This window comes from Asterias rubens, chromosome 6, assembly GCF_902459465.1.
Source record: "Asterias rubens chromosome 6, eAstRub1.3, whole genome shotgun sequence".
Lineage (NCBI taxonomy): Eukaryota > Metazoa > Echinodermata > Asteroidea > Forcipulatida > Asteriidae > Asterias > Asterias rubens.
The window spans coordinates 5666571-5689796 of record NC_047067.1 but is presented as its reverse complement, the minus strand read 5'-3'; the positions used below and the strand labels follow the sequence as shown (position 1 = coordinate 5689796).

Genomic DNA, 23226 nt, shown 5'->3' with positions numbered 1-23226 from the left:
GGCGTTCGTGACCAACAAGGACGCTCTACGTGGGTGGACGTTCTTTAAAGTGAGTGTTTCATTGGATTAACCGGAAATGTTGCAACTGCTTCATAATTAGCCAACATTGTCTTACGTGGCACATCGGTCACCCCCAACAATCCAATAACTAAAGACCCATCCCACTTCTTCTCATCAACAAGTGAGGATGATGTCTCCATTGCCTTGGTAACGGAAACCAATTTGTCAGTTTCTTTTGTCTTGAAGTCTTACCCACGGGACCGCTGACATCAAATTATTGGCGCTATGCTTGGAAGCCCTTTCCCCCATGGTGTTGGATACGTGTAAACCGCAAAGACCACACAAAAATGATCATTAAGACAGCTGGACTGACCACTGGTTACATCATCAAAAATTCGGGAAAGCTCTCACCAACGTTTTACGTAGAGCAAAATCTTACTTATAGCAAACGCGCAGCGTAGATTTTGCAGAACATCAAGTATCACAATAAAAGAGTAAAGATACAAATATTATCATTCTCTCCAATTGTGCAGAACAATTTCATTTCGACTCATTGACGAACTCGTTAACACACTGATTAAAGTTGGCCTCTCTACGAGCGTGGAAGGAGAACCCGTTGTTCATGATCAACATTAATTTGAAAATCAATACCGAAAACTGTTAGCAACTCGCCGGTGGCTAATTGAGAAGAAAAAAAAAGATGTCCTCTAAAATTGTCCAAAGTACTTTACTCGGGAACCGAGCTGGTGATTCGACAACTCGGCAGCACAGTGCGGACGACGCTATAGATATGGTAAGTTCTACGATTTTCGGATGTCAGCATTTTCTGTTTTGTTTTATCAACGACTCAGGACGTGGATTGCAATATTACTATTATGTGTACTTTTGAATATTGTTTATGTCATATCTAGTTTAAATTATTTTAACTACTCTATAATTCGACCTTCGGGTCACGAAGTTTGTAAATTTTAATACAATTCAATAACAGATTTGACACGATTGGGGACAAATCACGACGTGGTCAGTAAATTTAATCTTGTATTGGGAATTGTAGGAATATAAAAACAATTTTTGTGAACCCCCCCCCCCCAAAAAAAAAATAAAAAATAATAATAATAATAGACGGTCTTACATCGATAAAGGTTTTTATTTTTATATTTTTTATAAACTGAAGACAATTAAATTGCAAATATATACAGACGCAAATAACGCAATTGTAGATGAAGATGTTTGTCACTCTAATTTATTAAAATATTGGTGACACCGATGGCAAACTTGGGTAAAAGAAAGTATTGTCTGGGCCATTGGCAATGACACGACGACAGCTGTTAAGGGAAAATGCTGATATGACAATCAGTCAGTTTATTTCCACAGTTTCAAAATCACAATCAGTATCAAATCATAGGCAATGTATTAGTTGGAAATAAACAAATAAATAGTTGTTTGATAAGATTAATTAAATGAATAATAAGCATTGACATTCGTGAAACTGTGGGGGACCCATACAGAAGCAAGGCTTGTAAGGGTATGGTTCCCTGAGCAAGCTTGTGCATTGAGCCGATAATTATTTAAATTGGTGTATTGTAGAAGAAGATACCCCTCCAGGTAGGAAACATGTCCCGGAAAGGACAGGTGTACTCAAAAAGGCTCAATGCACAAGCTGCTAACAATGAAAGTAGTTACCTGTAACAACGAACAATGGACAAAACAAACAAAGACAAACAAAGACGGGTCAGCAATGTAAGAAAGGCAACATCTACTGACAATATGAATTCATTGAAAAGTACACTTAGATTTACAATGTAGGAAAGACATTATCTATCAACAATATGAATTCAACAAAGTACACTTAAATTTACGCTTAAATACAGAAAGACTTTTTGAGGCTTTAAGTTGAGAGTTGAGCGAGTTCCAGAGCTTGGGTCCCTCAAGTTTAACTGTTTTATAAGCAAGAGAAGTACGGGTATATGGTATATGAAGGTTGGAGGCTTGACGAGTAAAGTGTGAGTGAATCTCATGATTGTGTGTAAATATACTATTAATTGAGGATGGTAAAGTATTACGGGTAGACTGATACACGAGGGACCCAAGTTGGTGATAATAAATGTCTTTGACTTTACGAGTCTTATGTTTAGTAAAGTAGGGACTTGTATGTGAACGAAAATCAGCAAAATTAATGGCACGTAAAGCCCGTTTCTGTATAGGAGGAGAATTCTGTTCAGTTTGTTGATTGAACTACCTCCCCATGCCAGTATACCATAATTAAGATACGATCCGATTAATGGGTTATAAAGAGAATCTAGTACTTTTGCTGGTACAAGAAATTTGATCTTATTAATCACCCCAATATTTCTAGAAATTATTTTACATAACTGGTCAATATGAGAATCCCACTTTAATCCCGCGTCAATAAATAACCCCAAAAATTTACAACACTCAGTTTTTTTAATAACAGTGTTAACAATTTTAACATCGCAAGGAATTTCATTGGCAGTATTGCTAAACACCATGAAATTGGTTTTTTTCAATATTGAGAGACAGTCCATTGACCCTGAACCAGTTTGCGATATGTATCAGTTCAGTGTTGACCTTATTAATGAGGTAATTAAGATTGCTATGGGAATAAAATAAATTTGAATCATCAGCAAATAATATAAAAGAAAGTTCATCTGAGGATTGTGTGAAATCATTAATATATATTAAAAAAAGTAATGGTCCTAATATTGATCCTTGAGGTATGCCATGTGTTAGGATTCTGGTACTTGAATTAGTACCATCTATGGACACATATTGAGATCTGTTAAAAAGATAACTTCTAAACCAATCAAGTGTGATTCCTCGTTTATTTTTCTTATTAATTGATCTTAGAAGTGAGCATGTTATCCATGGTAAGTTAGGTGAATGTTTACGACTGGGTTTATGGTTGTGAGATTTAGGTGGAATATCTTGATCATACAAATAGTTAAACTTATTAATAAAAACATTGAATGACTCTTCCGGGTCATTGCAACAAAACACATCAGCCCAATTTGAGGAAAATAGGTCCTCGTTAAATTTCTGTAGATTTGATTGGGAGAAATTACGATTGGAATGATTATTATTATGACTGCTAGTGCTACTATTGGGGACATTGGAGTTTGGGGACTGTATGTACATAAAGATCGGCAAATGGTCTGAAATATCAGACAATAAGATACCTGATTTGGGACAAGGTAATATGTTACAAAAAAGGTTATCAATAAGAGTAGCAGAGGTATCTGTAATACGGGTAGGCTTGTCAATTAATGGGAGGAAGGTGTTGGTAGCCAGTAAATCCATAAATGACTGGGAACAATAATTCGAATAATTAAGTAAATTGATGTTGAAATCGCCTGAGATAACACAAGGTTTGTTGCAGCTTATGCTAGAACAAATATTTTGAAAAGTGGTCATAAACTCATCGTGGGCAATAGATGGCGCTTTGTATACAACTCCTGCAATAATATTTTTTGCTTTTGGTTTTGAGATTTCAACAAATAAGGATTCAAGCGAATCATCTGAAAAGTTAAGGTCCTCTCTGATTATAACATTCAATTCATCAGATATGTAAAGTGCAACACCACCACCAGTTTTAGGACCATGTCTATTGTTCACAATGAGTTCATAACCTGGTAAGGAATAGTAACAATGGGGAATAGTTTTAAGCCAAGTTTCAGAGAGTGCAATAACTGAGAACTTGTGTTTTATCGATTTAAGAAGTAGTTTGAGATTTTCAAAGTTTTTTTGGAGACTTCTAATATTAACGTGTAACAATGAAAAGCAGTTTTCATCCATTGTCATTGAAACCTTTTCGGTAGAATAGTAAATGGAGTTATTAGACAAACTGAACAGTTCATTGTTATTATACTCTTCATCAATTACAGGATTAAGGCCACAAATAACTTAGTATTGGTTTTAGACGATCACTGACCTGCGATACACACAGCATACACAACAATGACACATAAGACAGTACACTGACAAAACAACTAGTGTAAATCAATATATTCATAAGGAACGCAAGTTATGATCAGTACATGGATTGTTGCATCTCAAAACTGCTACCGTATTAAATACAATAATTAAGTACAAGTACCAAACTGTAATTATATTCCAAGGTACACAGATTGATACCAGACTTAGTTTAATTTAGAGTGACAGCTGACATTACACATGACAATTTGAAAACAATTTTATAAGGACAATTATGCGATGAGATGTCACAAATAACAATGCCAACGACAATGATGACAATGATAGTTATGACAATGACAACTTGGGCAGACAGGTTGGCTCAGTGGCTTGGTTGCTGTCCCTGTCTTGTACCTCAGTCTGTGGACCCCGGTTCGATTCCCGGACCCCGGTTCGATTCCCGGACCCCGGTTCGATTCCCGGACCCCGGTTCGATTCCCTGACCCGGTTCGATTCCCGGACCCCGGTGCGATTCCCGGACCTTGGTTCGATTCCCGGACCCGGTTCGATTCCCGGACCCCGGTTCGATTCCCAGACCGGAGCCTTACATGTGGATTCGGTTTCTCAGTCCTTATACATGACTGTGTGCGTTTCGCATAATTACCGGTTTTCCTCCCACGTTCAAAGCTGAAATTTCATGATCGTCTTATATCTACAAAAATTGTTAAGATGTTATGATGTTTCCATAAAGATGCTTTGTCGACTACATGTTTAGTTCAGATTCAGAATAGTGAATAGTGAATATACATGTCTCTCTTATCATTTATCTCAGGCCAAACGAGAGGCAGACAACCAGACTAAACTGCGACGGGCCCGCCTCGTGCGACGGGTCTCGTTCGATCTGCTGACAAGGAAACCAATCGTCTTCTCCCTGAAGAACGACGTCGGTGCTTTGGCAAGGGCCTTGGGGACATTAAAGGTATAGCATGTTGTTCTATAGAAATAGACCCCCTACCCCACCCCACCCCTCCCTACTGCCAAAAAAGTCGAATGATTGTCAACAGTATTAGAAGGAAGATGCATTTTTTTTTTAAGAGTGAAGGTCCTAGGTCCGTTTTTGACAGGACTGATCCGAAACTTCGAATCTAATTATCAAATAGCTAATTTTATAGATTTTAGCCTTCAAGAAAGCCCCTGCTGAGGTCGAAACTTCACTTCTGTTAACTGTTTATTTCGTATAGATTCGAGAAAGTTAATGTTCCGACACATTATTTTAGCACATTATTACCTTGATAAGCAAAAATAAGAGTACAACTTGTATTGCAGGTTTCCAGGCCATTATCGGCAAAACTGTATTCAATTTAATTAACACGCATTGAATTCATGCATAGGCCTATCTCACCAATCCATTAAAACTGAGTGGTTTCTTAATAGCTAGCTATTAGTGCATTCAATTTTGTTTTGTGTGCATACACTATTTTGTTTTTCTCATTCACTGCTTTACTCGACATTGACCGTTCATAAGTTAAATTTGCACTAACTATTTTGTTTATAAAGTGATGGAATCATCAAGATTATCGAATAAATTTTGAATGTGTTGCTTGTATGCGTTTTCTTGTTAAAAAAGCAATGCGTTTCATGTTTGCGTGTGATTATTATGGCTCCCCGAGTAAGCCGGCAAAAGCATATTTTATGAGCCTTCAATTTTCAAAATTTCAATTTGCAAACTCTCCTTTGCATTGCAATAAAATAATGAGATTGACTAAAACACTTAGATAGTTTAAGTTGTCAGAAAACGCCGCCCAAAATGATCTTTCGAGGAAAAAAAAAAACAACCTCAAATCTGAAAAAGAAAAAAGGTGAAATTCTGTTGGAATGTCCCATTCATGAGAATAAAGGGAATTGATTTGACGAATTATCAGACCCGTAAAAACGCGTGTCTAATGCACTGATTGGTTTAATTGGTTAATATCTGTTTCACTTTGCGATTTGGGGATGAGGATATTTTAACAAGGAAGTTTTTAAGAAATTGAGGAATGCATACTTCTTTCCTCAAGATTAACTCCCTTTGAAAGACATTATACTCTAATATAAATGACCATGCCACTCTTTAAAGGGAAGGCACACGTTTGGTAATTACTCAAAACAAGTACTAACTTATAAACTGACATGGTAACTAGCATTAGAGAGCTACTGATACTATAAAACATTGTCAGAAACGGTACTCTGAAGTAGCATAGATTTTGAGAAAGAGGTAATTTCTCACTAAATAAATGAAATACTTCTAGCCCGAAGTCTTTTATTCCTGTCTAAAAGCACACAAGGTTGTTTTTTCTCTCATATCATTTTCTTGCAACCAATTTAGCTCAAATTTTCACAGGCTTATTATTTTATGCTTTTGTTTGGACACACAAAGTGAGAAAACTGGCCTTTGACAATTACCAAACGTGTACCTTCCCTTAAAGGAAAGTGTATACGTTTTGCAATCACACGCCTACAACAGCTTTCCATAGTGTAAAGCATTTTGATTAACGTATATTATTTGGTTTGCGGTAACACCATGTGTGTATCTACTTGCCAGGTAGAGTTGTTCTTAGGGAACTGTCTTGCTTTATTCTACTGCCGTGGAGTAGATAAACGGAGGTTCGGGAGACTTCTCAGTTCTGAAAAGAACTGTCCTGCTTTTTAACTATTACCAGGGCGGATGGTATAGAAATTAGACTGGACTACTACTTTAGCTTATAGTATCGTAATTAACTGTAATGCCGCGGAGTTAGTACTGAAACTAGTCTCAACGTTTCGACTAGCGAAGACTGAAGAGGTAAGAGAAGAGTGGGCTTTTTTTATAGGGGTTCAGTGGATCCACTGCAGGTCAATCAATGCTCTGATTGGTTGTGTGGTTGGCGGGCTCAGGGCTATTGTTAGGGTTGGCCATTGTGTGAGAAACCTCTCGGGTGTAGTGAGGCGTGTCAGTAGGTTGGGGGTTGTTAGAGGAGGAGGGTGGTAGGATAGTATGCCAAATGCTGCTGATGAAATAGCCGATATCTTGTGGCACAGTGTCGTGTCTGTATATTTCGATAGCTTCCCTTTCGATAGCTTCCCTTGTATACCAATGTCTCTCAGGTGCTATGATACGAGCCTGATCCCAATTTTGATTAACGTCATACATTTCGAAGTAGTGTGGTAATATAGTAAAAACGTCCATTGTTGTATGCCCCGAAATTGGAATTTGAGAAGCGTTACCGTACTGAGTTAACACTTCTCATATTGTGCGTATTCTCCAACATTATTCGCTCCGGATTTTTGACATCTCAAAAACGCAACAAGGAAATGTACACATGTTAGTTTTGTTGTCTCCATTTTTATAAAGGATTTATACAACCGAACGGCAAATAAGAAATACTTTGCCTTTAATAAGGAATCACAGAAAAAAAATCTCACTGTTGGGTGTAGAGGGGCCAAGAACGCGCTACAGACAACGCGCGACAGATCACAGCTTTATTGTATGCAACTTCGCCCCGCCAAACAAGGCTAAAAACCACTATAGGTATAAGGGGCTACAAGAAGAACATGAACGACCGTTCCTGGTAATTACGAAACGAAATTATAGCGGGGGAAATTTCTACAAAACGAACCGACGAGCGAAGCGCAAAGCCACGCGGGCCCGCTTATGGGCCACAGTAAGTTTATTTTTTGACATTTAGGTGTTCTATATGCGGTCACAGTAGGACACTTCAGAGGCATTTCACATTATTACTGTTATCAACTTAAACAATTGTTACATTTCATGTTTAACATTCGTTACTAATTGTTAAGGGGGGGGGGGGGCGTCGGCTTATAGTTGCAAGCTAGCCGTTAATTGTAGAAACTTTGGCGATGTGTTTAAAGCCATTTTAGACAGGGGTTGTATGTAATTGCACTGTAGGTAATGTTGCCTGGCCGCATAGAAGGGAATTCGCCTCTTTAAATGTGATATAAAACAGTATTAGATTTCTATACACATATATATATATTTTTTTTTCTCTTTTTTTCTTCTTCATAAAAACATTACAAAGAAATGAACAGTATGACAACCGATATGGTTGAATTGCACTAGAACATGTACAGTATAAAAAGCTTAAACATTTCTGTGTATTATGTATAGTACAAATTGTTCCTTTTTTAAAAATAAACTATGAGCAAGGTCTGGGATGGCACATTTTTTTAATGACAGTTTTGTTACTTTTGCTTTTTCCTGGACGGCCTCTGCTTGTAACAAAATTATTGTATTGTCAACAAAAATAAATTAACTAAAATAGATAAACATTAAAATTTTTAGGAAAATCAGATCCAAGTTTTGCACATCGAGTCCCGGCGTTCTGAGCGCCGGAAATCTGAGCTTGAAGTGTACGTGGACTGCGAGGGCAAGAAGGGACTCTTCATGGAGCTTTTGGACCAGCTTCAACGGCAGATGAGCTTCGTTCAGGAGCCGATAAGTGACGCGATAAGTAGCGTTTGGAACGAGGGAGGTGAGTTAACCTGCTACAACGGTTGCAGCGCACCGAGGGAGTACATGTAGTCATTACATACAGCAATTGTCGTATAGAGAGCACGTCATAAAGACATTATATAATATGCTTGTCAAGACTTTTTTGCTTATAAAGACTTTATGTTTTTTTTATTACAAAGAGTAAGGCCTACACATTGAAGTCCCAAAGGCTTATTTCTGCTTTAAATTTATTGTAGCTTCTTTGTGTCGATGTTCTCAATCCATCTAATTATATTCCTGTTTGACAGAGGTTCTATTCTGCTTATAAAGAGTATAGCCTACATTCTGAAATCCCGAATCTTGTTTTTGCTTTACGGTGATTCATCTGTTCTCTTTGACCAGTCCCAGTGACCTTGTTATAATGAGACTCGACTGTAGCTGGCGGTTGACAACAAAAAGCCAAATGGGAAATCTGTCAAAACTCTTCCCAAATAATTGTTTTGAGCCGTGAGCAATATCAGCACTTTTTGGACTCTCAAGTGGAGTTCGGCTCACAGCAGTTAGTCACGAAAAGACGATATCCAAAAACAAATCCTGATACAAGGTACATCAGGTTACGCGATGTCTGGTGACAAGACGTCTTGAAGGTGAAATGGTAGGAGGGAAAGTGAACCGAGCCACGCAGTGGGATGTTGAGCGCAAGCCATTCGGCTCACACTGCAACGCCCGTTTCAACCATAGCAAAATTCAAAACCCCGAGAAGCGCAAAACTTCTCAGAATCAAAAGATGATACAAACACAAAACAATACTCGTAGGAAAAAATATTTGGTCCCAAGTATAAAGAGTACCAGTTAAACATGCGGTATCAAACTATTAGATTTTTTGTCACTGTCGAAAACTGATTCACCGCGAACCACCAACAAATTTGATGAACTTTTAAACACTTGTGTTTGTTTGTACCCCATAGAGAATATGGGGAGCATTGATGACGGACCTTGGTTCCCCCGGAAGATCACTAACTTGGATCAAACAGCGTGCCGAGTTCTCACATACGGCACTGAACTGGATGCAGATCATCCGGTAAAAGGAATTAACAACAGCCTTGTATTAACTAACCACACACTCGTATAAATCCTTAAGGATGAGTGTTGTTTGTAGAATGTACGCAAAGTAAGGACTCAAACACTTATCTACCAAACAAGGTACTCAAGGCGCTGAGTATATACAAACTTTCAGAAAGATAGGTTATTGCAGTGATGAATTCTGAGACCCAATTATGTAGCACCTTATAATGGTTTACAAGGTGCTACGGCGCATACAGCAGTCACAGTCAGGAACACCGGGGCGAGCCCCTTCTCTTTTCGATAAGTGCACTGGGTTCTTTTACATGCGATACACAACACATGGGACCAACGGCTTTACGTCCCATCCGAAGGATGAAGCAATGGTTAAGTGTATTGCTTTAAGTAATAATTCAAAGCCATCACCTATCATATTTGTAATTTATACTGCCGCGACACTCTAAAACTGAGTGTACTGTATTTACAATCGCAGCGTTGTTTACAATGTCTTATAAAAAATATTAGGTCATGTGAACGAAAAAATCTAAGAAACCTTTCCCTATACTTTGTATGATTTCTGAATAGCTTGAACGGACTGTAAATTGGTCCGCTCGCAATAAGAAAGTTTAGAGCAATTGTTTTGTTGGCAAATGTGATGAACAAACATCATATTACGTGTGCTAGGAATGCGTCACGCAACTAGATTGTTGTTGTGGTTGTAACGAACCGCCGCACTTCTGAACAAGAAATAATCACTCCTTCAATAATTGACCGGAAGTATTGTTTTTTGTAAATTGCGTACCGATGTTGGACATTAAAGGCACTGGACACTATTGGTGATTACTCAAAATGTTAGCATACAATTTGTACTTGGTAACAAGCAATGGAGAGCTGATGATAAAAAAAAAAAAACATTGTGTGAAACGGCTCCCTCTGAAATAACGTATAGTTTTCGAGAAAAAAAAGGAAATTTTCCACGAATTTGATTTCGAGACCTCAGAACTAGATTTTGAGGTCCCGAAATCAAGCATTTGAAAGCACATAACTTCGTGTGACAAAGGTGTTTTTTTCCTTTCATTATTAACTCGCAACTTCGTCCACCAATTGTGCCAAAATTTCCACAGGTTTAGTTATTTTATGCATATGTTGAGATCCACCAAGTGAGAACACTGGTCTTTGTCAATTACCCACAAGTGTCTTTGAAACCAGCGCAGTCCGTCTGCCTGTATTTACACCCGTCAATTAGCAAAGCTGTCCCCGTTGAATCTCTAGAGTCTGAGCTGTTTACTTGACGTAGTGTATTGTTGATTACACGACAGAGAAAGCTCAATGATTACATCGATGAATTTTGCAAAACCCTTTCAATCAAGTCACCAATTTCGCTCAGGGAACGGTTCGTTCGGATAACCAACATTGTAATTAGGCATTAAAGTCATTGGACACTTTCGGTTAACAGTAATGTCCAAGGCCCACACTTCGTTTATCACAACTTCTGTATCAAATAATAAACCGGTCATCGGAGTCGGGAGAAAATCACGGAAAACCCACCCTTGTTTCCCCACGATTCGCCGTGTCTGACATGTGTTTAAAATAAATCGTTAATTCTCGATATCGAGAATTGATATTGTTTTAATGTTTTCTCAAAAAGTAAAGCATTTCATGGAATAATATTTCAAAAGAAGTCTTTCACCATTACCTTCTGTAAACCCTGTAAGTTATTTGTAAATCGGTGAACTTTTTTTTATGTACCGAAAGTGTCCAATGGCTTTAAAGGCAGTTGGTGTAACTCAACATATGCATAAAATAACCAACCTGTGAAAATTTGAGCTCAATCGGTCATCAAAGTTGCGAGATAATAATGAAAGAAGAAAACACCCTTGTCACACGAAGTTGTGTGCGTTTAGATGATTGATTTCGAGACCTCAAGGTCTAAATCTGAGGTCTCGAAATCAAATTCGTGGAAAATCACTTCTTTCTCGAAAACTATGCCACTTCAGAGGGAGCCGTTTCTCACAATGTTTTATACCATCAACCTCTCCCCATTACTCGTCACCAAGAAAGGTTTTATGCTAATAATTATTTTGAGTAATTACCAATAGTGTCCACTGCCTTTAAAATGATGATACAATCTTAAACTTTGTTAATGTACATTCATGTAGGGGACTACGTCCTACCTCATACCTCACAGACAGCAACTTAGTTACAGTGACTCACAGATGCACGATCCACAGGCGTCGTTAACAATGGCAATTATATCATTCTAATCACCATTCGTTTCATCTTTAATTTCCCCAAGGAAAACCCACGTCTTTAAACAACACACTGCAGGGGCCTATATAAACAATGTTTGTATTTTAATTGCACACACAGTCAATTTGATTTTGAGACTTAAGATTTAGAATTTGAGGTCTCGAAATCAAGCATCTGAAAGCACACAACTTCGTGTGACACATTTTTTTTCTTTTCATTATTATCTCGCAACTTCGATGACCGATTGAGCTCAATTTTTCACAGGTTTGTTATTTTATGCATACGATGAGATACAGCAAGTGAGAAGACTAGTCTTTGACAATTACTTTAAAGCCATTATACACTATCGGATCAGGAAAAATAAATAAAAGTTCACATATTTACAAATAACTTACAGGGTTTACAGAAGGTAGTGGTGAAAGACTTCTCTTGAAATATTAGTCCGTGAAATGCTTTACTTTTTGAGAAATCGAGAATTACGGATTTATAGTAAACACATGTCATGACACGGCGAAACGTGCGGAAACAAGGGTGGGTTTTCCCGTTATTTTCTCCCGACTCCGATGACCGATTGAGCCTAAATTTCCACAGGTTTGTTATTTTATATATAAGTTGTGATACACGAAGTGTGGGCTTCTGGACAATACTGTTTACTGAGAGTATCCAATTGCTTTAAAGAGTAATATTCTGAAATAATCTGAAGTCCCAAGTCTCATATCTGTTTCCCTTTTGCTGTCCTCTTACAACAACGTTGATAGTTGTCTAGATGGTAGACACTGCTGTATAACTGCAAGGGTGAAGGGTTCGAATCCCATCCGAGTAATATGCCTGTGATACTTTGTTCACAGGACTCGGGAAGTACTGAGTAAACAGTGCTTACACACATCGGTGTAAGGGTAAAACCAAAATTAATATAACAACGCTCCGTAAAGTGGCTATAGTCCCATCGTCCTTGATATACTCAAAAGCGTCGATTGTATGAAACACTAATATACCTAAATATTGTCTTCTTCTGTCAGTGTTTTAAAGATGCTGAGTATAGAAAACGGCGGAAGGTCTTTGCAGACATTGCTTACCAATATCGCCAGTAAGTTTGCCTTATGAATATTTAAATTTACAGATACAATAATCCCGCCCCTTGTTATATCCACCAATCACAGCCGAGACCATGTCTTTCTCCAAATAAAATGAAAACCGAAACGGTCCTTTCGAAAAAGTTTTTGAGCGGGACAGATTTACGCTGCGTGTGTTTGATACGTGGCACCGAATCAACTGGGCCAAATTTCAGAATATTTTTGTGTTAAGCATACCTAAGCAGGACACCGGTTACATTTTTGACATGTCTAATAGTGTTTTAGCTGGTAACCTTGTTCTGGTTAGAGTACTTTTATTGTGCTTAGCAACTTTTTACGCTTCAGCAGCTCTTTTTGGGCACATGGTGGTAGGTGCCCGAATGATCATCGTCAAGACATTTTTCTGACCATCTCTTTAAAAATCTTACGTAATTGATTAATGAACCCATGACAGTGTGACGACATCATCAAAACTGAACAATTATGTGTTTGTTTTTTTGTTCAAATCTTTATTGCAGCGGCCAGCCGATTCCAAGGGTAAAATACACATCGGAAGAAACCAAGACGTGGTATGAAACATTTTATTGTATTATTATCACCGAATCAGACGGGCACTCCATACAGCATCCAGTATAATGATTAAGTTGTACAGTAAAAAAATCAAAGTCCAGCCCTTCGATATGATATCAAATCGGGACAATGTCATATGCATTAAGTCCCACCAGGCTGTGCCCATTCACCAGTCACAACATTGACAGTAAAAAGGATATCACAAAATCACTGCTTAAAGGAACACGTTGCCTTGGATCGGTCGAGTTGGTATTTGAAAAGCGTTTTTAACCGTTTGTTATAAAATGCATATGATTAGAAAGATATTTTAAAAGTAGAATATAATGATCCACACAAGTATCACTCGAAATTGCGTGGTTTTCCTTTTTCCTCGTCGACTAACACGGTCGGCCATTTATGGGAGTCAAATTTTTGACTCCCATAAATGGCCGACCGTGTTAGCTCGTAAAGTAAACGGAAAACCATGCAATTTCGAGGCAAATTTGTGCGGATCATTGTATTCTACTTTTAAATCATCATTATAACAAACGGTTACAAACGCTTTTCGAAGACCAACTCGACCCGATCCAAGGCAACGTGTTCCTTTAAACAAAATCAATAATTTCATTTCCATACTGCTGTTTTTGCAGCAATTTCTTAGAGACAACGGACACTATTGGTAATTGTCAAAGACCAGTCTCCTCACTTGGCGTATCTCAACATATGCATAAAATAACAAACCTGTGAAAATTTGAGCTGAAATGGTTGCGAGATAAAAATGAAAGAAAAAACACCCATGTCATACGAAGTTGTGTGCATTCAGATGCTTGGTTTCGTGACCTCAAATTCTAAATCCGAGGTCTCGAAATCAAATTCGTGGAAAATTGCTTCTTTCTCGAAAACTACGTTATTTCAGAGGGAGCCAATTCTCACACCATGTTATACTGTTAACCTCTCCCCATTACTCATAAGTAAGGTTTTATGCTCATAATTATATTGACTAATAACAAATATTGTCCAGTGTCTTTTCGTAATTTTTAAAATTTCTTTACCCAGGGGCAGAGTTTTCTCTGAGCTGTCAAGACTTTATCCGCGCTTTGCATGCCGGGAATACTACAATAACTTACAGATCCTGAGAGATCATTGCGGTTACAGGTAAAACAAAAACAAGCTCTTTATTATTGGCCAGTCTATATGTGATTTAACTATTGGCTGTTATAACCAAGTGTTGTGTTGGTCTTCTCAAGTTAAGCAACTGAGAACACTATCAAGTCAACATTTTGCGGGGAAGATTTTAAATTTGCAACGAAAACACTATCAGAAAACTTATTTAGAAATGAAAAAAAGGTAAAAATCTAAAACTTGTTTTATTTTATAGATTTAATTTGATAAACCGATTGAAGAGTAAACTGGAATTTTCAATGATGCCGCATTTGTTACGTTCATAACTTTTTGTAATTTTGTGTCTCCAGGGAAGATAACATTCCTCAGCTGGAGGACGTGTCTGTTTTCTTGAGAGGTAAGTTTTGTGTCTATCTGTGTGCTATACTTTAGATTTAAAAGGCCACAAATTCGAAGAAACTACTCTTTTCTTACCAGTTAGATCTGTTTGCTTGTTATATTATCTTCCCGTCACTAAGCTATAAGCATATAAAGCAACATAGAAATTGGTTATGAATTGTGCAAACCAATAAAGTGTCGTTCAGTAACTAAACGACAAATCTTTCTAGGCATTGTGAAACTAGCGATTAGCTTAAGAGGATTCGGACCCACAACCTTGTGATTGCAAGTCTTGTAGTCTAACTTCTGATAAACCTTTCCAGATGTGTTGGATTTGCTTCTTTGTTTGTTAAGATAATCTTCCCGTGTACGGAACTCGGCAAACTCCCACAAGGGGATCTAAAATCCGGGGTGCCAACAGCCAGCCTCTCGCCTGTACAAAACACGGACGTTTATAAATATTATGAATTGCAAAAATAAAAAAGAATTGTGATTCGGAAACTAAACAAACAAAACTGGTTCCATAGTCATTGTAGCCTTGTCAAAGGCTCTTTATGCAAGCACCGGCCCGCTGCTAGTATACCGCGCGCACGATACCGTGGGGTCGAAGATGGCTTTGCGAGGTATCAACGAGGTTACAAAACGAGGTAGGACGAGGCTATAGTCATTGTGAAATTAGTGAGTTAGCTCAATATGAATTGAACCTACAACCTTTTGAATGCAAGGCCTGCCCACATTTCGCGATTTCTGTAAAAACATTAACAAAACACCCGAATAATCATGCTTTCTGCATATTAAATAGACTATTTTGATGTGGTCATTTTGACCCGAAAACGGGTCACAGTACTCATTTTGTCTTTTCCAATTTGTTTCTTTATTCCCTTGCAAGAGTAATGGGTTTGGGAGTTGATAAGCATGTTTCTTAAAAAAATTGCTTCTAAAGTATTTCAATTTCCTTTGATTTGTAGAACACACGGGGTTTCAGATTCGACCTGTGGCTGGTTATTTATCATCACGTGACTTCTTAGCCGGCTTGGCGTTTCGTGTATTTCATTGCACACAGTACGTACGTCACACCTCAGACCCACTCTATACACCAGAGCCGTAAGTAATAATTGTTTTATGCAGAACATTACCTTCACGACAATATTTAAAGACAGTGGACACTATTGGTAATTATTGTCAAAGACTAGCCTTCACAGTTGGTGTATTTCAACATATGCATAATTTTGAGCTCAATCGGTCATCGAACTTGCAAGATAATAAGGAAAGAAAAATGTCCCTTGTCACACGAAGTTGTGTGCGTTTAGATGGTTGATTTCGAGACCTCAAGGTCTAAACTTGGTCTCGAAATCAAATTCGTGGAAAATGAATTCTTTCTCGAAAACTATACATCTCTTCAGAGGGAGCCGTTTCTCATAATGTTTTATACTACCAACCTCTCCCCATTACTCGTCACCAAGTGAGGTTTTATGCTAATAATTATTTTGAGTAATTACCAATAGTGTCCACTGCCTGTAAGGAACATTACAGAATTGGTCTTTGGAACATTACATTATTAGTTGCTGGTGCTGTTGGCACCTAATTTAATCTACCATATACATAAACTGACAAACCTGTAAAAGTTTGAGACCGATCGGCCACCTAGGTCACGAGAAAATAGTGAAAAACCGATTACACATTTTGCATGATATCGATAAAAAATAAAAATGAATAAAACGCTCACTGAGCGATGAACTATCTTTAGTTATTTCTCCTAAAATATGACATTTCAGACAAAAATAATCCATTGTAAGTTTTCGATTGTGTAAATTTTATGTAAACCTGTGATCTGAGACGATTTTTTTTTACAGCTCTTTTCTTTTGAAAAGATAATACTTAATAGTTCGATTTATATAGTGCCTTATATGAAGTTATCTATAAAGGCTGCTTGAAAAACGTTTGAGCCAATTGCGGCATCCAGAACGCACGAAGCAAGACTACGAACGCGAAGAATAACACCCCAATACAAAAACGGCGTGCGAGAGGCTGTACATGTAATACGGAGAAACAAATAAAACCATATAACAAAATCCATACTGCCTTAATTATATGAATATTTTTTTAAATATGCAGAGGTATTGTTAAATGAACAATACAGAATTGGGGTTTGCTAACAAAACAGTTGTTGGCAGTGTAAGCACTTTATGTAATCCACCATATACATAAACTGACAAACCTGTAGAAGTTTGAGATCGATAGGCCCTCTGGGTCACGAGAGAATAAGGAAAAACCTTTTTTGCAAATTTTGCATTGCATCGATGCCAAAATAAAAATGAGGGAAATGCTCACTGAGCGATAAACTCCAAACGCGAAGTTAGATTATTTATTTCTCATCAAGTAATATGACATTTCAGACAGAAATATTTCAAGGGATGTTTTCAACTATCATCACCGTGTAAGTTTTATGTGAATCTGTGATCTTCAAGATTTTGTTTTCTTACCAATTCTGTAACGTTCCTTTAAAACAATACCTCTGCATATTATCTCAAATCCTCCACGTCTTACAACTTACTCTAGCCTTTCTTATTGAGCACGTCCTTCCAACCATTCATGGGGAGAGCGATCTTTCTCACATGCAATGAACACTAACTTTTATGAATTTGTGCGCTTAATAAGATTGCATTACTGTTGTTATGATGTTATTAATTAAATATTGAGATTTTTGTGTGAAAATTCTCGCATTTTAAAATTTTTGTTGTTGTTTACATTCGCACGAATTCTCTCATTTGATTGGTTTGTCCTTAGTGATTGTTGTCATGAGCTTCTTGGTCACGTGCCGATGTTTGCCGATAAAGCTTTTGCGCAGTTGTCGCAGGTAAGTTTTGGATAATAGGCTTTGTTCTGGATCGAGTAGAGGAAAATAATTTGCTTACAGATTTGTTTTTTGTATGCGTATGTTGAGATACACAAAGTGAGAATACTTGTCTTTGACAATCACCAAAATGTACACAATCCCTTTAACTTCACTACTTCCCGTCTCTAATTGAATCTTAGTTTTAATAAGGAATCGTCAAGGGCAAAAACAATGGTTAGTTTGTTTTGACCAAACATTAATTAGTCGAGCTTTCTGTGAATCCAGGATCTGGCACTAATTACAATGAGTCAGTCCTTCTTGGAAATAGAATGACCATCACAACAAAAAAGAAAATATAGTTTAGCTGTTTTAAAAATGTTGATTGTTCTGTGGGTAATATATTCAACTTGGATTAATTGCAATGATTGCGCGGGGCCTATCAACAACGGTTGAGTTTCGGTGTTTTGGTGAAATGTCTTTTTAAAGGGAAGGTACACGTTTGGTAATTGTCAAAGACCAGTCTTCTCACTTGGTGTACAACATAAGCATAACATAACAAGCCTGTGAAAATTTGAGTTAAATTGGTCATCGAAGTTGCGAGAAAGGGATGAGAGAAAAAAACACCCTTGTTGAACGAATTTGTGTGCTTTCAGATAGGAATAAAAGACTTCTGGCTAGAAGTCTTTTATTATTTTAGTGAGAAGTTACCTCTTTCTCAAAATCTATGCTACTGTAACCAAGTGGCAGGGCACACAACAAAAAAGAAAATACAGGTTTCAACAAAGCAAAACTACACTGCTACAACGTATTAAGGTTTTAGGTTGTAAGAGCTATGAAGCACAAAAGCCGTAAGAATAAGTTCTATCAGCCATACTTAAAAAGGCTACCGCAAAAATAACGGGGCATGATGTTGTTTCATTCGCACTGAAGGGAGTGGAATAACGAATACAGAAAATTATTACACTGTACTATACGAATACTCTCTCTTAGTTCTTCAAAAAAATGCATTTTGATTAAATGAATTTATAATTTCCAGAACCTTTACATTTGGAGACGAACACCGTTCGTCGATTACAAAACAAATTCAAAATCTGCAAAGGTGCATAACTGGAGACATTTAAAAAAAATATATATTTGTTTTTTACAGAAAACACAATGAATATTACTCGTACCTTAACAAGTTTCAGAGGGAGCCGTTCCTCACAATTTTTTTTATGCTATCAACCAGCTCTCCAATGCTTGTTAACAAGTCAGTTTTTTAGTTCATATTTGTTTTGAGTAATTGCCAAAACGTGTACCTTCCCTTTAAACATAAATCAGTTTGTTGTTTTCACTAAATCATTCGAGATAATTTGCAAATAAATAGTTTCATTGATTTTGTGAATCTTGTTTTACTAGGAAATTGGTTTAGCGTCGCTCGGGGCGTCGGATGAAGACATCAACAAATTAGCATCGGTAAGCTGATTACAAATTAACACAAATCTAAAGTCTACAGTAACACTAGTTCTTTAGTGCAACATAATACTGACTCAAACGTGGATTTTTAGTCATTTCTTATAGTCTCCATTTGTTGTTGAATATGAATTCTTCTTTCAGTGTTACTTCTTCACAATTGAATTTGGGCTGTGTAAACAACAAGGGATGCTGAAAGTATACGGAGCGGGCCTGCTCTCTTCCATTGGTGAACTGCAAGTAAGTGATACCTCGACCATAAAGCAAGTCAATTTATGCCTCGATGCAGCCAATTGTGTTTCCTTTTTGAAAAATGTTTGTATCCTGTCATTCGTTATGAAATAAACTTGTATCAAATTTGCTAGTTTCTAGTTTACTCTAACGAGATATTCCTTTTGGTAAAAAATTAATCATAGAAAAAGTGGTGGTAGGATACGGAAATCTTTTCTTTGTTTTCTCCCCGAGGCCCATCCAAATTCCACACATACCAACGTCACTGAAGCAGTGAAGGCTCAATGACAGTGAAGGCTCGGTTCTTTTGCACGCCCTGTTCTTATATTGTAACACACCGGACACTAACGATTGAGTGTGCATAGCGACGCGCAAGAACTGGATTCGAACCAGCCTTGTTGTTGAGCATGATACTATGTTAGTTACACAACCGTCAACAACTCATGACATGGTCCTGAAGTTATCAGGAAAACACTGAAAGCCCTAAAATTGTTCGTAGGATTTTGATGGCGTACTTACCTACTGCAATGAGTAGGACCTCATAACGAACCTTCCATAATCCTGTCATGGCGGTGGTCTGGAATCATGTTGCGATGTGACACCAAAGGAGACCAATTTATGGGTGCGTTCGTTTAGCTTCTCTGGGTCTACCCCGCGGTGCTCACTCGAGAGCTAAACTAACGACCACTCACCGCTCTTGTAGTGACGTTGTTTACCAGCCCCCAAGTGACCCACTCCACAAGCAGGGCGCTGGGGGCTGACCTGGGTGTGAGCCCCTGGAATGACGTCAACAGCTATTCGAACGCACCGGGGCAGAACGGGGATGACCCAGGGAAGCTAAACGAACGCACCGGGGCAGAATGGGGATGACCCAGGGAAGCTAAACGAACGCACCCATAATACAGGGCGTGGCAGGGGACTTAACTGTACTATACATTGTAAAAAGTCAGTGCGCATGCGTTAGTCTTTGGATGAGTCTAGGTGGCGATCACTAATCTTGAGATCAAGACTTGGACTATTTCTTGGGACGAAAGGAACAAGTAAAGTGCTATACTAATGCTCATTATAATGTTTTCACAGAACTCGGGTAAGTACTGAATATACAGTGCTAACACGTCGGTGTTTATGGGTGAAAACAAAAATTAATATAATATTGTATAACCACTTAAAATACCAAACAAAGTATGGCACTTTTTATCCAGCACGCGATGTCAGCAGACGCCAAGACGTTGCCGTTCACTCCCATCGAAGCCACGAAACAAGAATGTCGTATCACCACCTATCAGGATGCATACTTCGTGTCAGAGAGCTTTGATGAAGCCAAAGAAATGATCAGGTATCTCATATCTCCCTGGGTCTTTAAGTTGATGAAGCGAAAAGCAGTTAAAGGCACTGGACACGTTTTGGTAAATGTCAAAGACCAGTGTTCTCACTTGGTGTTTCCCAATATATGCATATGTGTAAATTCGGGCTCAATTATTAGTCATCTAAGTTGCAAGAAAATAATGAAAGAAAAACACCCTTGTTGTACAACTTTGTGTGCTCTGAAGCTTGTTGGTTGTTTCAGTGAGAAAGTACCTCTTTCTCAAAAACTACGCTACTTCAGAGGGAGCCGTTTCTCACAAAGTTTTCATTCTACCAACAGCTCTCCATCCATTGCTCGTTAGTAAGTTTCATACTTATTTGACATCTCTTTTTGCTTACAGGGATTACGCAAGCAGCATCAGGCGCCCGTTCTCCCTCCGTTACAACCCTTACACACAGACAGTGGATATCTTACAGACGGCAGATCAAATCAACAGTGTCATAGATGAGCTTAAAGATGACCTAAGTCTTCTCAGTAGCGTCTTGGAGAAGGTCATGGTGCCTGATGACGCCACCGGAGAGCAAAACAACATACAGGAATGACGCGAGAAATAAACCATTATTTTTTGAGAAAGGGGAGTTCGAACCGGGTAACATTGGATTCAAATTGAAATTGAGTAGTGCTGTTTTCTTCCCTCTCTGTCTCTCATCGCCCAATGTCATAGCTCTTGCTTACCGCCGAATTCTTGGCCTATTAGATCACCATTCATCGCTTACGTGCAAGCGCCGAATTTCTGCTCGAGTTTCTGCTCATGCGACATGTGAATTGAATCATGTGACAGTTACATGCAATAAGTGACATGTAACATGCAAAGTGAATTATGTGACAAGTGACACATCATGTAAAATGGAGTACGCTCTAGAGATATGTATAGCTCTATGAGTACGCTACATGTAACATGTATTATTTAGCCGGCATGTATAATATGAAACATAAGTTACACCCACAAAACTACACATCAATTTGAAAACGATTTGTGGCAACTTTGATTTATTTTATTCAATTTTAGTATTGGGAGATGTTCAAACAAATTACAAGTACACCCGCCAATCATAGCACACTCAATGTGATAAAAATATAAATTATGGAATACATCATACACTGTATATAAAAATTATAGTACTGATTATTCATAAGTTAATTAGCATATATTTGTAGGGATGAAATACGTGTACAAACAATACAAACATATATATTATTTACTAACATTGTTACTAAATCCGAGATTTGTGCTCAACAATATTGTTAAGATTGTTAAGATACAAATCTTCTGCGTAGAATTTGTTGTTTGCTTAAATACGGTAGGAATTTAATACAAAACCTAAACCCGGCAAATTTTCTAAAATTAGGAAGAAAAAAAAAGGATGAAACAATAAATTGAAGTTAATTCAATTAAAGCAGATTGCTTTCGACAATCAATGTGATGGTACGGTAGGAACACCATCCTTATGGATTGGCGCGTTTAAAATGATTGCATAGTACTTTTAAACTCTGATTCTAAGTGTGAACATAATACATTGGAAATGCCACTTTTTCTCGATTTAATCTAAACTTGGTTTGGCTTGAATCAGTACTTTAGTCAAAATCTTTGGTATGAAGCTATTGATGAATTACAAAACGCCAGTTAACTCTTGTTAATAATTTATGTGAAGGGAAACTATGTCTATGTTTTTTGGAACCGTTTTGGTTGTTCTTAAAAATTGCAAAAGGTGGCCGCGGTTTTGTCTAAAGGCAGTGGACACTATTGGTAATTACTCAAAATAATTATTAGCGTAAAACCTTTCTTTGTGACGAGTAATGGGGAGAGGTTGATGGTATAAAACTTTGTGAGAAATGGCTCCCTCTGAAGTGCCATCGTTTTCGAGAAAGAAGTAATTTTCCACGAATTTGATTTCGAGACTTCAAGTTTAGAACTTGAGGTCTCGAAATCAACTATCTAAACGCACACATCTTCGTGTGACAAGGGTGTTTTTCTTTCATTATTATCTCGCAAGTGCGATGACCGATTGAGCTCAAATTTTCACAGGTTTGTTATTTTATGCATATGTTGAGATACACCAACTGTGAAGACTAGTCTTTGACAATTACCAATAGTGTCCAGTGTCTTTAAGTGAGTAGTGGTGGCTCTAAGAAGAGCCGGTTTGTACTGCTGGACGTTTCAGTCAGTGTGCTCTGACCGTTCTCCAGAAGATGGTAAGAGCACACTGACCAAAACATCAAGCAGAATAAATATGTTGAGATACACCAACTGTGAAGGCTAGTCTTTGACAATTACCAATAGTGTCCACTGCCTTTAAGGATGTCACAGAATATCTGGAGCAGTTTTGTCCACGCAGGAAGAACAAAACGTAATTGGAATACACAATCTGAGAAACGTACCCGACAGTAACCTTCCCCAGATTCGAGTTTCGGGGAATATTTTTCCATAACCACTTATGTTCGAAGTGTAATGTTTATTTAAAATGCTTTGTGCTATCGAAAGCTATTATCAAACGTATAACTTCCTCTT

The 23226-nt window shown here is 37.8% G+C and overlaps 1 protein-coding gene across 1 annotated transcript; it reads left to right on the top strand.

The window, feature by feature from the left end:
* The first annotated feature begins 700 nt into the window (after nucleotides 1–700).
* LOC117291294 (tryptophan 5-hydroxylase 1-like) lies at nucleotides 701–21259 on the top strand. The gene is made up of 14 exons (XM_033772929.1): nucleotides 701–793; nucleotides 4763–4909; nucleotides 8249–8417; nucleotides 9367–9479; nucleotides 12730–12797; nucleotides 13302–13352; nucleotides 14389–14487; nucleotides 14805–14851; nucleotides 15801–15936; nucleotides 17620–17689; nucleotides 19067–19123; nucleotides 19265–19360; nucleotides 20554–20687; nucleotides 21058–21259. The coding sequence occupies exons 1-14, from the start codon at nucleotides 701–703 to the stop codon at nucleotides 21257–21259; spliced, it is 1482 nt and encodes a 493-aa protein (XP_033628820.1).
* Nucleotides 21260–23226: the final 1967 nt, after the last annotated feature.